This window comes from Manacus vitellinus, unplaced genomic scaffold (genome assembly GCF_001715985.3).
Source record: "Manacus vitellinus isolate BGI_N305 unplaced genomic scaffold, ASM171598v3 scaffold_40_pilon, whole genome shotgun sequence".
Taxonomy (NCBI): Eukaryota; Metazoa; Chordata; class Aves; order Passeriformes; family Pipridae; genus Manacus; species Manacus vitellinus.
In genome coordinates this window covers 4,357,512-4,375,153 of record NW_021940541.1, presented here as the reverse complement: position 1 = coordinate 4,375,153, position 17,642 = coordinate 4,357,512, and the positions used below count along the sequence as shown (strand labels likewise).

The following is a 17,642-nucleotide window of genomic DNA, read 5'->3' as shown; positions in this document are numbered from 1 at the left end:
TCTACTACCAGAGCATGCGGTACGAGGTGTACCAGCTGGCCAGAAAATGTGAGCTCTCCTTGTTCCGCGGCTGGAGGGTGCTTGTAGGAAATCCAGGGCACTTCAGCTGCTTTAAGTGCTCTCTTGGAACTTTGGTTATTCTTAATTGCTGGGTTCCTGCAGTACGATAAGGAGCAACTGAACTTCATTACTGTGTTATTAGAAATTGGTAGGACACTTAAAACCCTTCTTAGAGCAGCCTCAGAGCACCTTCCAGTGCGTAAAAGGGCTCCAAGAGAGATGGAGAGAGACTTTGGACAAGGCATGGAGTGACAGGACAAAGAGGAATGGCTTCCCACTGACAAAGGGCAGACTTAGATGGGATATTGGGAAGGAATTCTTGGCTCTAAGGGTGGGGAGGCCCTGGCACAGGTTGCCCAGAGAAGCTGTGGCTGCCCCATCCCTGGAAGTGTCCAAGGCGAGGCTGGAAGGGGCTTGGAGCAACCTGGGCTAGTGGGAGGTGCCTCTACCAATGGCAGGGGGTGGAATGAGATGGTCTTTAAGGTCCCTCCAAACCCAAACCATTCTGTGTTTCTGTGTGTTATCTCAGACTGTATTATTTGAGCAGTCCTGAAGGTAAAATTGTTGGTGTTCCTGTCTAGGTTTGTGTTCACATCAGGCTCAGAACCTGTGTAGAATCCCCTCAGTCATGCAGAGCCTTTCTCCTGTGTGTTGCTCTCAGAAATTGTTACTTGAACTGTTTAAAGATAAAATTGTCTTGTTCTGTTCTTTTTAGATTCCTTGGGCTTCTGCCAGTTGTTTTTAGACTGTCCCCTGGAATGCTGCCTGCAGAGGAATCGCCTCAGGAGTGATCCTGTACCTGAGCAGACAATACATTTAATGGCAAGGAAAATAGAAATGCCAGATCTCAAGAAAAATGCTTGGGAGCAGCACAGCCTCATTCTGAGAAGCTCTGATTGCATCTCAGAGGACAAGTATGCTACTGGATTGATCCTAGAGTTTTCCCTAAGTGCTGTTTTCATGACTGGATAGAAGCTCCTTATTTTATCTAAACAGTGTGTAAAAAATATTCCCAGTGGTGATTTTTGGAAGCCAGTCAGTTACAGGACTCACAGGCTGGTTGTTGGGAGCTCACAGCCACCATCCTTTGCAGAGTTAACCTCAAAACTCACTGCATTCCTACCCTGACATTGAAAATCCATGTAAATTGCCTGAAACATTAAGACTGGAAATAATTGAGTTGTAACTGTTTTTCATCTCAGATCATTTCACTGATTGCCTCATAAATTTAACTGAAAACTTGCTCTTTTTTTTTTTCTGTGGTACCATTTCAAAATGGAAGAAAAATGTCAGTGAATCTGTTTGATTTAATGTGTTTTACTCTGTTGTTTGTTTTCTTAGTGAGCAGATAATTAACCTGCTGGCCACTGCTCTGGAAAATCCAGCGAGGCCAAACGAGGAGGACACGGAGCAAAAGGTAGCACTGCTTGCCTTCAGGTGGTGACTGAGGTGCTGCTAGGGTGTTACTTGTTTCCAAAGTTAGATAAATTTAAAGTGTTTGCTTGTTTTCTCCCTTTCTGCTGGCCCTGGGCAGGACACAGATCGAGCCATCTGTGCAGCCAGTGCTGTCCACCAGGCTGACCAGGCGTGCAGGAGGGTCATCTCTCAGGCCATGAAGGATGCCAGAGGTACATGTTCTACCTGTCCCACCCATCCTACCCACCCCAGCTGCTGGTTGGCAGTGGGAGACTAAACCTGTGGAGTTCCCTTGGGGAGAATTGTTCAGGAATCCTGTCCCAGCAGGTGTGACCGAGGGAATCACCTTCACAGGTCTGGTCACAGTTATTTGTGGAACATGAGTCAGAGTCTGTAGGTTTAAAACCCAGTATAATATTTATTAACTATTAAATACAGCTTTAATAAACCCATTTAGTCCAGACCAGCATTTTAGAGGATTTTAGTTCATAGGATTTATATGATTAGCAACTCTGTGCATGTGTTCAAGGTTCTCTCTGTTGACCAGACACAGGACCCAAGGAACAGCTGGAGCTGTGCCAGGGGAGGGTTAGGTTGGATATTAGGAAAAGGTTCTTCCCCCGGAGGGTGGTGGGCACTGCCCAGGCTCCCCAGGGCAGTGGGCACAGCCCCAAGGCTGCCAGAGCTCCAGGAATGTTTGGACAACGCTCTCAGGCACAGGGTGGGATTGTTGGGGTGTCCTGGGCAGGGCCAGGAGTTGGACTGATGATCCTTGTGGGTCCCTCCCAACTCAGGATATTCTGTGACTCTACAATTCTATGATTTTGTCTTTAAGATGAAGTTAAAAGTTCAACTTTAATTTTCTTTAGACAAAAACGTTCCCCCAAGTGAGATGAAGAGCCTGGCAGAAGAACTCAACAAACTGAAGGCAGAATTTTTGGAAGACTTGAGGCAAGGAAAGACTTTGAAAACCCAAAATTCTGACCCTGCTACGAGCGTAATTTCTTCATTCCAACGTGAGGCAACCAATGTAGTCAATAAATATATTTTAAAATAATGACATAGAGAATGTTGGGTGTTTAAATTGCAGTACTGCTGAGAGATCCCTTCTGTGACACCTCTCTCCATAGTATGGAAGAGAAAAACAGTCTACACAGAATGGAGATCAAGCCAAGAGCAAACCATCCTTAAATTTAAATTTCATAGAATCAGAGAAGAAATTAGCCTGGGAAGAGCACTTGGAAGTCATCTACTCCTGTTTCCTGCTTACCATGGGACTGACCTTGACCCACAGCCTCCTTCAGATGAGATTCTGAAGAGCACCTTGGCTGGTGACCTGTTCTGCTCTGCTCTGTCCAGCAGCCCCTGAGCAATCCCAGAGGTGAGTTTATCCTCCTTACCATATCTAGATCCCATTTAATCCTGAGCAGATCACCAGCTCCACTTGTGGTAGCACATGCAATTAAGAATTAACACGGGACCTAATTAGAAAGTGTTATTTTATTCATATCTTACAAAAGCAAAGCTTCACAACATGAACTACACGTGATAGAGTTATTTCAGAATTAACCTTGTCATCTCAAAAACATTCACTAACATTAAAATTTATTTTACAACTCTAACAGGTTTCGTTTTTGCATAAAATATGCTCTTTACACTGAAATACATATTATTAACAAAGTAGGTACTTTGAAGCACATACACCAAGATTGCTCAATGAAAAATGCTTCAGCAGGAGAGAGATTTCCTGCAGCAGAACATCCATTTGCTGTAGATTTTCAGAGAAGCTTAAAATTAATAGAAAACTTGCCAGTAAAGACTTCTAAGTTACATTCCCTTCGTCAAAAAGAAACAAAAGTCAACACCCCCCTCAAACATTCTGGAACAAAACAAACAGCAAGAGATTATTTGGATAGAAAACACTGCTGGAACATGTCACCCAGCACTGAGTTTTATATTAAAATGCCAACCAACATTTTATGTCAAAATCCTCTTCATCTAACCATGTGTCTGTGAAAAAACAACTATTTTCCCCTATTAGCTGCTTTGGAATTGGTTTAAGTATTAACTGAGATAATTAAGATGTTCAAATATTTATTGGAATATTCAGTCTCAGTTAAGTCTGTATTGAGTGCTACAAATAGTGCATGTTGAAATGTCCACAAAGCTATAAAATAATCTCTTACAATAAAAACAAAAACTTCACAAAATTCATGTTTTGCAACTACAGAACCTAACAGAACCAAGCTATGGAAAAATTCCATTTCCTTCCAAAACTTCCCTGTTAATAAAATGCTAATCACCCACCACCTTATAATATGAGGATTTGTTTTTTAAAAAGAAACAAGTTATTGCATTGTAGCACATGGAGAACTAGATATGAAAAGTCCCTCTGACTGAGAACTCAATCCCAGAATCCTGGACAAGTATCCCACACTGACAGGGTAAGGCCTGCTTGGGCAAGGGAATCATCAGGATCAAACTCTCAAACAATATGTACAATAGGATGTACAAATTATGAAATTGTAGTCAATAGGATGTACAAATTATGAAAAATAGGCCAATACCCCTTCCAAGGCTCCTCAGTGGAGAAGGGAACAGCAGTGTCAGGGAGTTGTTTGGCACAACAGCATGAGGAGGAAACAAGAAGAATCCTCCCCCTGGTGTGACCCTCTGTGAAGGATGCAGGGATCCACCCCAGGGATCTGGGTGCAGAGCCAAGGGACAAACACCAAAGCTGCTGCTGCCCAGGAACCCCTCTGGAGAGGAGTTTGCCCAAGGAAACAGGGAAGTGTTCCTAGCATTGTTCAGCTGTTCAGAGATGTCCAAGCTAATCTTCTTTTCCTGAGGAATTCCAAAGCAGAAACAATGGTATCCTGGCAGCAGCATTAAAATCCTTCCAAACAACAATTTGCAAGGTTTGGGGTTAGATTTTTTTTTCCCCACACTGAGTTCTGTTATTAAGAACATATTTTCTCCACAACTGAGGATCCTCTCCTAAATGAGGGCCCTTTTTCCATCAGATCCTGCAGGCTTCCTCTTAATCCCAGTGACCTGACCAGCTTCCTATCCTTAACTTTGTCCAAGGGCATCGTGGTTCAGAAGTCATTTTTCTGAATCACCAAACCATGAGCTGTCACACAAAAAAAGTCTGCAACTGTTTACAGGCACTGCCAACAAAAGTCCTACTGGATCAGAAACCACATCAGTGGGATGGAGGGAGGGAATCCTAAACATTTGTGCACATGGAAGTCAATCTCCCTGCTGATGCCAGGAGGGAAAAAGGCTGGAGCCACAAACCAAGGAGAACTTGGCTGTTGTGACTGGTGCCATTCCACACTGCAAGGTGCTCCCTGGAGCACCACCATTCCAGAAGCTTCCTTGGAGCTGCTAGAGCCTCGGAATAGGAGATTGCATTATCTATCAAAAAGGCAAGGAAAACCACTTCTATAAATCACTAATCATAAAGTTAATTCTCTTATCCTAATACTGTATTTTTAGCCAAATGTAGATTTTAGAATCTGCCAGTATGTGATGCAGAGGGAACCACCTTTCCTGTCCCCTTTGACTGGAACAGGCATCTTAGAAAACCTGCTCAGGAGCAGTTACTTCCAACTGGATTCCAGTTCAGTCAGCTTTTAGTCCTTAAAATAAAGGACTCTCCATGCACACAGAATTGCAGCTCTACTGATAAAATAAATTTTAAAAGTATAAAGCAACAGAGAGATGTTTTGGAATGATGAAGAGTGTAACGATGAAAAATGGAAATTACGTTCTGCTTTACAAATCCACCCAACTGGATTTTGAACCAGGCCTGAAACCAATTACTTTTAGGAGTGACAGTGTGTTTTGTTCAACTTCACTATGCTGGAACCACTCCAGTGGCAGATTTCTGACCTCATTACTACAAGATTGTGCACAGCCAACAATCCAGTCCCTTCAGCTGGTTACCTAAGCACAGAAAATCAACAGTAGGTAAGTCAGGCAGAGAGAAACATGCCTGGTGTCCAAATTTCTATTTAATTAAAGTCAAAATTACTTCTAAAGCTAAAATTCTCAGACACATGGTTTTTCCTGCATTGACCTTACACTGACATCACTGTTAGTGTTTTTCTATTGGCTAGAGGAAGTTTTAGCTCCCAGAACAGTATAAATTTGCATAAGCCAAACATTTGTTATTCAGATTCCAACCAATTTGCTGACAGGAAAAAGGGAATATATAAAGGAAGCTTAAATTTTTCTCAAGTAAGACAAACCAAGGTAAAAGTGCACGTCTAAATATGGGAAAAGTAACAGTTCTCCTTTTTTTTTAATGTCTCAAATTCCTATCTAGCATATTAAGGGTTATCATTATTTTGCTCAGATGTTTTATTTAGGTTTAAAGTGCCTGTCCGTTACCCTGGGGGCTTCTAAAATAAGATGTATAGTATGAAACAAAATAATAATTTTCAGTTACCATTTGCTACCTAAAAATCCTAAACCCAGTGTAGTTCCTTTGCCTCCTACATGGACAGCTCAGAAAAGCCAGAGGCCCTTCCCCTTATTTCCAGCACACCCAAAAGACATTAAATCTGGGAGAGGGAATAAAAGAGACCTCCAAGTCAGCTGAATTTACAATAAACTAGATCATATAACCCTCAAACATACAGGCAGTGTCTCAGTTGTAGCCTGGCCCAGCATAAAACTGAACAAAGGAGTTTTAATTTGTAAACCTCTTGTTTGTTCCTATTAGCACTCCTGTCAGCAAGACAGAAGTCTAATTGTGCAAATTTTAAATATCTGTACAAATTAGTTTAAGGCAGTTAGAAGTCTCACAGAATATATATTAGTTCTACAAGCTCTTTATTATGTCTGTTTAAAAATTACCTCCTCTGAAAAAGATGTGAATTTTGGAAAGTGTAGGTTAAAATAAGGTATTCTGTTTAATTTTTTGTTTGTATAACTCAGGAATGACAAGCTTTTAACTCTTTTTTTTTTTCTACCAGAGTTTTATTCCCAATAACCCGTTACCTTCTAGATTTGTGACGAGTTTTTAAAATAGTTAAATTAGTGTTTGAGCCCTAGAATGAGGAGTGTAGGCTACTAAACAAAAACTTATTATAAACCTTCATTGGATTAAAGCAACTTTTACATCAAATTGAATTTGTATGTGGAAGTTGCTTCTGTTTGCTTTTCAGGTTTAGAGTAGCCAAGTTTTTAAGGATAAGTATGTCTCCAAAGTAGCCATATAGAATCACAGAGTGGTTTGGGTTGGAAGGGACCTTAAAGATGATTTAATTCCAACCCCGTTGCCATGGGCAGGGACACCTCCCACTAGCCCAGGTTGCTCCAAGCCCTGTCCAACCTGGCCTTGGACACTTCCAGGGATGGGGCAGCCACAGCTTCTCTGGGCAACCTGTGCCAGGGCCTCCCCACCCTCACAGGGAAGAATTCCTTCCCAATATCCCATCTAACCCTCTCCTCTGGCAGTCCTTGTCCTGTCACTACTTGATATGCCACTGCATTAACCTTTCATATTTTATGGATAATGTGGCTTGTCCAGCCTAGTAAATACTCTGGTAGTGACATCCTATGGTTCAGGACACACACTCTGCTTCTCCATTTGCAGAATGTTTATTGGGATTAAGTGCAAGCAACTTAAATTTAGCAATCACAGCATGTAAATGCATTCCAATCCTGACAGCACTCTTGGCTTTCTTTGAAAGGCTACATATAAAATAACAACCAAATCCTACACAAAATTTCCCTGGCAAGTTTTACAACAACACGGAAATAAATGTGCCTCCTTTGTCGAATCGACTAGTGTGAATATTCCATGTGGGAATGTGCAAGCTTTCCATCAGCAAGTATGAAAAATAGACTGTAATATGTTAAAAAACTAAACCAAAGCATGTCTCAGTCAATGTTGATTATGTTGGCCTCTTGCAAAGTGGCAAGCGAAGTCGTACTTGTTTTTACACTTACACCCACAGATGTTGCACTGGAAAGGATTTTCAAATCCATGACATCCCATGTGAATTGTATAAAGGATATTGTCTGCAAAGTACATGTCACAGTGTGGGCAGTGATGCAGAAGCTGAGGGTCCTGGACTGGGAGGGTTGGAGCTGGAGTACTCGGCTGGCTGTTACTTATACTGGGAGTACTGGTGTGGGCGCTGCGATCGCTGCTGGGCCCGGCCACGGGACTATAGTTCCTTTGATTTTGTGGAGGCCGAGGATCTGGGCTGGTTGGAGATGAGTTTTGAGGAATATTTGCTGACACAGCTGAAACCACTGCAGGTGCAGCAGGCTGCTGGATCATGAAAGGCTTTTCATCCTGACAGGAAACAACGTCAGGAGAGGCTGGATTTTGGTTTTCAGGTGGCAAGCTGGACAACTGTCCAGCCAACGTGGAGAGCTGGTTTAAAGGATTATCCACCATGAGGTCTTGTGGATCTCTTGGCAGCCCTCCACTCTGAGCCGTTTTTGCCATGCCCTCGTACGCTTCAGTCTGGATATTTGGGATTTCGTGGGTGAAGTCATTAAGGTAGTCTGGTTTCTGCACCACCATGGAAGGTGGGCTCAAATTAATTAATGCTCTTCTGCTGTACCCCAAATTGCTGGTCTTCTTCTGCAAAACCCCCCACATCTTCTTGCTGCTCAGGGAAGACCTCGTACCCTTGATGGGCACCATCTTGTGTTTGCGCCGCCGGTGGTGGGACAAGTTGCTCCTGTCGCTGCAGCGGAAGGAGCACAGTTCACACTTGTAGGGCTTCTCCCCGGTGTGGGATCGCATGTGGGCCTCCAGGTGACGCTCATAGGCCGAGGCAAAGGGACACAGATGGCACCTGTGCGGCTTCTCACCTGGAAAATTAGAACAGATCACGCTAAAGCACCTCGGAGCACTCGGAAGAGGCTTTTTGTGGGACACGGAGCGGCTCGCTGTGAGCTGCTGATCGAGCTCCAGAGTCACTGCCAGCCTTGAGCTCAGCTGAGTATCCAGGGGAAGAACAAAGAACATTGGGACATCTCTGCCTCACCCAAGTGATAATTAGCACAGGGGAAAAAAGTGAGTGGAATTAGCACAATAAACAAGCTGCCTTGGAATCGCCCCAGGGATGCCAAGGCTGAACGCAGTGATGGTTGTGTGGTGCCCTGGACTGGATCCAAACTCTCCCTCACCTATGGTGCTACAGGCATGTCTGTGCCACCAAAATGAATCACTCTTCATAATAACTGAGCTTAAACACTGAGGGAGGATGCCCTTCTGGTATCCTCCAAACATCCCTAGTATTAAACATCCTGGAACTACAATCTAAAAAAACCATGCACCCACCAAAAACTTGAGTTTTGAGAAAGGATCCTGTGGCTAACAAGTTATTAAATAAAACAAAAGCCAGGTACTCCCTGGAGAGTTGTGTGTTCTCCCAGACATGGGAGGTGGTCAGGTACTCTCCTTTTACACAGGTAGAACTTTGATCTTCTATTAAATGAAATTTATAGATAGTCCATTAGCATTTTAAAAATACAGAAAACTTTCAAACATCATTACAGGCCATTTGTAACACAATGCTTTGGGACTTTTGATTATCCTCTGATACACTGATCTTCTAGAAGTTTTTAGATCCAGGTCTGCAATGTCAGAAATGCCTAAAGGATTTGATGCCTGTTCAGATGCTGAAATGAATGATCATCTTATCCTTCCTATCTAGAATTCCAGGTTAATTGCTAAATCACCGCTGTGCAACTGATTCTCTTGCCACATAGCATGAAAAACTCAAAAAAATGGTTACTCAGAGATAAAAGGATTTGCATCACGTGTTGCACATCTGTAACACACCACAGCTGCTGAACTCCTCATTATCCTGCTGTCAGGCTCTGCAGGAAGCCAACCCTGCAGTAGGCTGCACTTAATAATGGCTGCATGAGCATGCCTGGGACATAATTACTCTGGCAGATACTTTGCTACACTTGATGTTATCCAGGATGCATTACCTGTTTACTTACAGTACTCTGAGGCTACCACTTCCCTGTTTTAATTCTAATGCTGATTCATCACTCTGAGCCCTCACAGTGCATGCAATCCATCTCCTGGCCCTTTGCCATGCTTCCAAGCAAAACAACACTCAGGTCTTGGATCTCCTTTCCCTTGATTAATAAAAACAAACACAACAGCCCCCAGGAAAACCAAATCAAAAATTACCCTTTTCTTGTTCTGGAGTGCCCTGTCTCTGTACAAAGAAAGAAAGTGGAGCTTTCTGAAGAGCCACTGAGGTTATGGCAAAGTGCTGTTGCCATCAGGACATGCAGTGCTGAATTAAAATTAAGGATGGAAATATACTGTAACAAGGCAAAGGGGAAACTTATACAGAGAAAAAAAAGCAGCCCGAGATCCTTGTTTACATTCTAAAACTGAACAGGTTGGTGCAGAGAAGTGAACTGTTACTGTTGTCAGTCACTGGTATTTCATTATCAGGCAGGTCTGAACCAGAAATTTGGCTGCTCCCTGTGTGAAGGTGTGTCCAAACTGCCAGAGCTCTTTGATGTACACAAGAGTGACAGCCCTGCATCTGTTTGAGAAACCCCATACACACCATGAAAACCATCCCAAGAACTAGCAAGCACACAATTCCAACATTTTCTAGGAGCAATTTATGCCTCCCACCAGCTCCAGCAGTCCATCTGCTCATGCTGACACCTGGCCAGCAGGAACTGTGGGCTTGGGGAGGCAAGTTTTCAGATGGCAACAGCTTCTTGCTACTGAAAAGATGTGACATTTTAAATTTGATGTTACCTCTGCATATTTTAAGTACTCTTTAAAAATGAGCTCTGTGAGTCTGCAGTACAGTTTTCCCCACTGCACGGCCCTCATTTCACAAGCTCAGCATTAGCACTGCACAGAGGAAAGCTGATAAAAGTTTCCCTTGTTGCCCACATCCCATATGAGGCAAATGGTAGGTGAAGCTGTACCTGCTTTATGAAAAACTAGACCAAACAAACAGCTCCAAAGCCCACTGCTGCTTTGCAGCTCTGCAGCAAGCCATGGCTTTAAGGCTGTTGCAAAGGCCTTAAACACAAGCCAAGGTACCTTATCCACTACTGGAACTCCTCAAAATTTCCACTGGGAATCTGAAAACAGCAACAGCTACACACAGAGGTAGCTCATGGTAGCACAAGAGGAGAATTTACCAGGTCCCTAGAGTCTGAACCAAAGAACTCTTTGATTTCTAGTTGTTGCCATTTCCTATCTGATTGTGCCTTGTCAAAACAAGCCAACACTGCAGGACCAGCACCAAGGAGCACTGAATTCCCCAAAATCCATCCTGGGATGGATGCTTCCATCCCAGGATGGATTTTTTTGTGTTTAATATGTGATAAACATCCTGTGAAAGCAATGGTTCCCAGCAAAGTGAGAATGTGACTAGAGTACCTGAAGAGAGATAAATTATATTCCAGTTACAACATGTTTCCTTCAAGGTGAGTCCCAAACTATCCAAGACACTTGGAAGTTTTGGAACAGTCCATACCAGATTGGAAACCTATGAAAACTTTCATTCTTTGCAGAAGATAATTTTTTTTTCTTACTGCTCTAGTTACCAGCCCTAAAGTCTTCTGTGTCAGTGTAACATACTCAGTAGATTCACAAGCACCTTTCATGTGTTTCCTCTCATGTGCCAAGAAGCTGGAGCTGACTTCAGGAACAGTTTAGGATATTCCACACTTTACTGAGAGTTTTGCTTTTCAGCTTTATACACCCAACAGTGGCAAATGCTCTTAAACAAGCCACAATTGATTTTTGTTTCTTTCCACTACTGTTACCAATCAACTTGATCATATGCCCTCACTTTTGAATACTCTACCAATACGAAAACTTTACTCTTATTCCTATGCTTTGTACTTTCACATCTAGAACATTGTGGAGAACAGGAATATTCTCATAGCTAAACAACAGAGGAAGAAAAGGCCCTATAAATCTCCAGGTAGCAACATGTACATTTGTCACTTTTCTGATTAGCACAGAAAAACTAATAGCTAATTGTAGAGCCCTTCAATTTACATTGAAGTTTTCATGCTAAGCTTTACTCCCATAGAGTTACTTACAATAAATGTCAGTAGGAATTTGCATAGTTTAAATACATGGCACACCTTTAAAACACAGTTATAAAAAACCCAACCCAACCCCCAGTTCTAATTGTTAAGAACTATCAGGCTTCTTGAATAGTCAGCTTCTCACACACAAATCACAATGCTGAGTGAATAGCCCAAGCCCCACAGCCAAGCCCAGCAGAACATTCCCCACCTGTGTGAATCCTGATGTGTTCTATGAGCCGAGCTGTTCCTTTGCTGGCGTAGTTGCAGTATCGACACTTCAACTTTCCATCAAACGTCCTTTCAAACCCATCCACCAACATTCCTGAGTTTTCATCCAGTGAAACTTCAACAGAGGGATGGTCCAGGCCGTTCTGATCACCTTCTGTCCCAGCTGTGAGCAACACAACAAAGATTTTAATTAAGGATCTGTAGGACACTGTCACGCTGTGAGAATAGGCCAAATATCTTCTGCTTCTCTATGCCTTTGGTCTTTAAATATACAGAACTATAAAACAAAGGTATATACACATCTTTTGTGATGTGAAAAAGACTATCAGAAATGCTTCCATACAACCTGCATAATTACCTGGACTGAAAACAGTGCAGTCACTCTCAAAAGAAGTCAAATTTATGGCGCTGAAATGAGCTCACCTCCCTGGAGAGACTCCACTTCCTTGTCGCCAGTAACTGATCCAGAAATCATATTGACATGGTGAGTCTGCTGGGTAAGATATTCCTGAAAATCTTTTACAAAGTCCAATGGTTCTGCCTTCTTTTCCCCCATATTGGCTCTTTACATTTACAACCTCTTGTGCCTAGAATTAAAAATGCTTTCAGAACACAAGTGTCACCGAATTTGAATGCATTCATAGAAACAAGTTTGGGTTTTGGTTTGGTTTTTAACTGAAGGATTACTTTCATCACACAGCATGACTCAATGCACAGATTGACAACCACAAGAATGTTATTTTTAGAGTTTTTAACTCATTAAAGATCACCAAATACAATTTATGGGGAAATGGTTTTCGGCAACAGTAACATAATGACCAAACAATTAGATAAAATGATGTAATAATCAAAATCAACTTGCCTTTTTCTTAAAAAAAATGGATCATACCTGAATTTCACTTCTCTGCTAAGTAGCAAACATGCTCCAAAATGTACTCCCAACACACCAGATAAAAAGCACAGAGCACAGCTTCTCCACTTTCCCTGGAAGAAGAGAAAGGAAATGCAAGTCCCTTATTCTTCCCAACTCCTATGAGCTGTAAGAAAGGAACTTGAAAAAATATTTATGTTTTGAAAGACAGGCTCTAACACTCTACTGCTCTAAGCTTTATTAAAATAATTACACATCCAGCAAAAACTTTTCACAGGCTGCATCCCTTCCTTCTTGTGTCTCACAGAAGGACACTTCTGTCTCACTGACCATCTGAACAGTTTCTCTGATGAACATCTGGCTCCAAAAAATTCCAGAGCTGGGTCAGTCAGTTATGGTAGCTGTAATGTTGGGAAACCAACTGAATGTTGAGGAGTAGCAAAGATGGAAAGAAGCCTTAAAAAAAAAAGCACTATTTCACAGTTCTCCCAAAATTTTAGTTTCCTATCCTGAGTAAAAGTCTTAATCCATTTCGTCATTTTGTATTGAAATAAAAATATTCACCAGTCAGTGGTCAGATTCTTTGTGGGGACTGTAAGTAACAAACCTCTATAAGGTCTCAATTCACAATGAATTTGGGAAGAGAGATTTTGGAATTCAGTTGGAAAGAGGACAACAAGTCTGTCACATTATTATTCCTGCAGACTACGATCAGAAATAATTTACAATGCTACAATTTCAATAAGAATATCCTAGATTTTTTTTAATAGTTACTAAACAAAGCATTAGGTGACCAAGAGAAACTCACACTCTGAGTTCAAGACCACATTTAAACATCTTCTCCTGTATTTGCAAAGCCACTCACAAGTGTTTGTTCATTTTTGGCATCCAGATGAGTATGTTCTTTCACATCATAACCAAGTATGATACCAAACTATACCATGCCATACTAGCACTTGTTATCACCATTAACTCAGTCTGGAACACATCTTTATATATCAATTTTGCCTACCTTCTTTCAGGTGTCACCAGCCCCCTGTAGGCTTAAGTTAATTTATATTCCATTTGTTGGTGTCTCCTGCAAAAAAAAACAACAAAGACATCAGGATATAAATTAAAGACAGGGAAGAGAAAACCAGGACAATGTAATGTAGGGTCCTGACCAGGCCAAATTTCCACTAATTACAGTAATAAGAAACAATAATTTAAAATTAAATCAATTCTAAACAGTGAATGACAGAATGGTTTGGGTTAGAAAGGGACCTTCAAGACCATCCAGTTCCACCCCCTGCTGTGAGCAGGGACATTTTCCACTAACCCAAGTTGCTCCAAGCCCTATCCAACCTTGCCTTGGACACTTCCAGGGATCCAGGGGCAGCCACAGCTTCTCTGGGCAACCTATGCCAGGGCCTCCCCACCCTCACAGGGAAGAACTCCTTCCCAATATCCCATCTAACCCTGCCCTGTAGCAGTGGGAAGCCATTCCCCCTTGTCCTATCCCTCCAGGTCCTTGTCCAAAGTCCCTCTCTGGCCTCCTTGGAGCCCCTTCAGGCACTGGAAAGGACAATTAGAACATCCCAAAGCTTTCTCTTCTCCAGGCTGAGCAATCCCATTTCTCTCAGCCTTAACTGATTGGATTAACTGCTTTTATAATCATATTTAATTCTGAAAGGAAATCACACAAAAGTTCATAAACAGCTTGGGGGAAAGACATTATTTTGGTGATCAACTGCATAAAGCTTCCTCTCTGCCTTGTTGATTAAACATGAAAACACTCATCCTCATCCTTTTTTTCACAGCAGTGGAGGGAAGTCACCACAATTTCAGCACCACCCCAAACCTCCCATTATATGCTCAAAAGATCTTTCTGTGATTTTCTGTGGTATTTTTTACAGCTCCATAGCCAGCAGCTCTCCTTCTCGGGGGGTAATGATGCACATCTGATTTTCGCTATGTCACTCCTGCAAAGCATTAAATGTAACTCTAATGATCAGAAACTGAGCAGCCCAGCTCGTGTTTCACACAGGAGGGAGGGGCTGACCACACCGGGTGTTACTCGAGCTCTGCTTACACAGCTACACCTCCTCCAGCCTTACACAATGAGTAGGACACTGGATACTCATTCCCTACACAGGCACTGCTGCTGGACTGAACAGTGGTCACAGCACTGAGGTGAGCTAAGTGTATTGTCAAAGAAGAGTGCCAGGATGAAATATTCTGCCTAAATAACTCTGCTAAAGAAAACAGTTGATAGTATTTTCTTACTGGAGTAAAACAGGTAGTTTCACACACAGTCAGAATTAATCCTGCAGCAATTATAAGAGAATAAAATGAGGACATGGATGCAACAAGAGAATAAAATGGCTGTGAGCACGTGTATGCATCCCACCTCCTTTTAAGGAATCCAGGAGAGAAAAAAGGGAGATCTCGCTGTTCCATCTTTTCCAGGGCAAATAACTTAAAGCTGGAAGGATCCCAAACTCTATCCAAGCCTTTTCTGCACCTCCTCAAGGAGTTCTGACCCTGGGAAGGGGCAGTGAGAGACATGGAGCTCCTGGAGTGGGTACAACACAGGACAACAAGGATGACTGGGGGTGTCTCTGTAACGAGGAAAGGCTGAGGGAGCTGGGGCTGTTCAGCCTCCAGAGGAGACCCTGAGAGGGGCCCTCAACCATGTGTGTCACTGTCTGCAGGGAGGGGGCAGAGGATGGAGCAGGCTGTGCTCAGGGAGCTCAGCGATGGCACAAGGAGAATGGGCAGGAACTGATGCCCAGCAAGTTTCACCTGGACATGAGGAAGAACTTCTTCCCTGTGCAGTGACTGAGCACTGAAACAGAGACCAGAGAGGTTATGGAGTCTCCCTCATAGGAGATATTCCAGAACTATCTGGACACAATCCTGTGCCATGTGGGCTGGGATGACCCTGCTGGAGCAGGGAGGTGGGAACAGATGACTCACTGTGGTCCCCTATCACAGAATCACAGAATTATAGAACATGCTGAGTTGGAGGGACCCACAAGGATCACCCAACCCTCAGCCCTGCACAGGCCCATCCCCAAGAGTCACACCACGTGCCCTAGAATATCATCCAAACACTCCTTGAGCTCTGTCAGCCTTGGTGCTGTGCCCACTCCCCTGGGGAGCCTGTTCAGTGCCCAACCACCTTCTGAGGGAAGAACCTTTTTCTAATATCCAACCTAAACCTCCCTGATACAACTCCAGGCCATTCCCTGGGTCCTGTCCCTGGTCCCCACAGAGCAGAGCTCAGTGCCTGCCCCTCCTCTGCCCCTCACCAGGAAGTTGTAAGTGCAATGAGGTCTCCTCTCAGTCTCCTCCAGCTGAACAGACCAAGTGCTTTCAGTGTCCTCACACGGCTTCCCCTCAAAGCCCTTCACCATCTTCGTGGCCTCTTTTGGACACTCTCTAATGACCCAGTATCTTCCCTACATTGTGTCCCCCCAAACTGCCCCAGAATTCCAGGTGAGGCCGCCCCAGGGCAGAGCAGAGCAGGACAATCCCCTCCCTGGCCCCGCCAGCGATGCTGTGTGTCTCTAATGCCCCCCAGGACAGGGTTGGCCCTCCTGGCTGCCGGGGCACTGCTGACTCATGGCCAAGTGGCCACCCACCAGGACCCCCAGGGCCCTTTCCCAGCACTGCTTTAGTGCTTTCCAGCTTTTCATGCCCTGGGTTATACACACAGCCACGGCTTACCCGTCCCAGGAGCAGAATCCGGCACTTGCCCTTGTTAAACTCCCAGCCTGGCCGTTTCCGTGACTCTGTGGTTTCTGTGACTGTGTCCCCCGCCCTCACAGCCGACGCGCAGCACGCCACGGGGCTCGCGCCGAGCTGACCCGCGCCCCGCGTCGGCGGCGGGCAGCGCGGCGCCGCCCCGAGCGCTGTGCTCCCGCCCCCGCCGCCCTTCCCAGCACAGGGAAGGAGGCGAGAAGAGTGTGAGGAGAGTGAGGCCGCAAAGCCCAAGGGACACAAGAGAAAATCAACATACACGAGCAGACGACACCACAGACGCCGCTGCCTCCGCCTCCGCCCACCGCCAGTGTTTGCTATGTGTCTCCCGGCCCCGGCCGCCGGCCCCGCACCAGCCGCGCTCTCGCGAGACCCGCGCGCGCGGCGGCGGCTATTGGCTCTGACAATCACGGGGAGGCCGGCCGGCTGGCCTCTTGAACGCAATGGCCGCGCCGTTCTGACGATCACGGGGTCGGAGTCAACATGGACGGCGGACGGCGGGAGCTCGGCTCAGGGGACGTGCCGCCGACACGCTCGATGCCTCAGGGCGGGATGCCAGAGAGTCCTGCCGAGCCATATAACGGCGGCTCCCGAGCCCTGCCGGTGACGGGTCCGGGTCTGGGGGCTGTCGCGGTGCGGGGGCTGCCGGGGCAGGGGCAGCTCTGCCAGCGGTGAGGGGGGGTCTGCCTTGTGGGTTTCTGTATCCATTCTGGATATACTCTGGAGGGGGGGTGTTGGGTAAGTCCGTGCTGAGGAGAGTTCTGGTGAGTCTCGTGAAATGGCCTGTGAGGAGACAGCAGCAGAGGGGCTTTGGGGTCTCCTTTACTTAAATATCAGTACAAGGTTCTTCCCCCAGAGGCTGGTTGGGCACTGAACAGGCTCCCCAGGGCAGTGGGCACAGCACCAAGGCTGACAGAGCCAAAGAAGCGTTTGGACAACGCTCTCAGGGACAGGGTGGGAGTGTTGGGGTGTCTGTGCAGGGCCAGGGGTTGGACTGGATGATCCTTGTAGGTCCCTCCCAACTCGGCACGTTCTGTGATTCCATGATTCTCTAAACACACCTGTGGCACTGGAAGGGGGATCAAAATAAGCAGAAAACTCATGTTTGTGCCACACACACGCTTTGACTGTGCAGGGTGAGAAGACAAGCTGGCCTGGGGCCTTCTCATGCAGCTCAGGGGTGTGTTGTGACACTTGAATTAAGTCGAAATAAAGAAAACCAACCTTCCCACGATGGAGCTTCTCTGCTGGA

General features: G+C 44.8%; 2 protein-coding genes across 3 annotated transcripts; one reads left to right on the top strand and one right to left on the bottom strand.

Annotated features, from left to right (window-relative positions):
- On the top strand, positions 1-2,551 carry PSTK (phosphoseryl-tRNA kinase). The gene is made up of 5 exons (XM_025895745.2): positions 1-48; positions 776-974; positions 1,402-1,477; positions 1,595-1,688; positions 2,346-2,551. The coding sequence occupies exons 1-5, from the start codon at positions 15-17 to the stop codon at positions 2,531-2,533; spliced, it is 591 nt and encodes a 196-aa protein (XP_025751530.2). The 5' UTR covers positions 1-14; the 3' UTR covers positions 2,534-2,551.
- A 4,522-nt stretch (positions 2,552-7,073) lies between these two features.
- On the bottom strand, positions 7,074-13,725 carry IKZF5 (IKAROS family zinc finger 5). 2 transcript variants are annotated; one of them, XM_008928496.2, is made up of 5 exons: positions 13,659-13,725; positions 12,665-12,759; positions 12,199-12,362; positions 11,756-11,938; positions 7,074-8,319 (listed from the first exon to the last, which is right to left on the bottom strand). In XM_008928496.2, the coding sequence occupies exons 3-5, from the start codon at positions 12,329-12,331 to the stop codon at positions 7,376-7,378; spliced, it is 1,260 nt and encodes a 419-aa protein (XP_008926744.2). In that variant the 5' UTR covers positions 12,332-12,362; positions 12,665-12,759; positions 13,659-13,725; the 3' UTR covers positions 7,074-7,375. The 2 variants fall into 2 exon arrangements, with proteins under 2 accessions (XP_008926744.2, XP_017934026.1); XM_018078537.2 differs by lacking the exon at positions 13,659-13,725 and adding an exon at positions 12,977-13,534.
- Between the last annotated feature and the right edge of the window lie 3,917 nt (positions 13,726-17,642).

What these genes read in the sequence shown, in the direction of transcription:
- PSTK (XM_025895745.2), top strand. Translation starts at nt 15, where the DNA reads ATGCGGTACGAGGTGTACCAGCTGGCCAGAAAAT. An exon ending in GATTGCATCTCAGAGGACAA is followed by an intron (nt 975 to 1,401) that starts GTATGCTACTGG and finishes TTGTTTTCTTAG; the next exon opens with TGAGCAGATAATTAACCTGC. An exon ending in AGGAGGACACGGAGCAAAAG is followed by an intron (nt 1,478 to 1,594) that starts GTAGCACTGCTT and finishes GGCCCTGGGCAG; the next exon opens with GACACAGATCGAGCCATCTG.
- IKZF5 (XM_008928496.2), bottom strand. Translation starts at nt 12,331, where the DNA reads ATGGGGGAAAAGAAGGCAGAACCATTGGACTTTGTAAAAGATTTTCAG. An exon ending in AGTGGAGTCTCTCCAGGGAG is followed by an intron (nt 11,939 to 12,198) that starts GTGAGCTCATTT and finishes TGTTGCTCACAG; the next exon opens with CTGGGACAGAAGGTGATCAG. An exon ending in ACACATCAGGATTCACACAG is followed by an intron (nt 8,320 to 11,755) that starts GTGGGGAATGTT and finishes CTAATTTTCCAG; the next exon opens with GTGAGAAGCCGCACAGGTGC.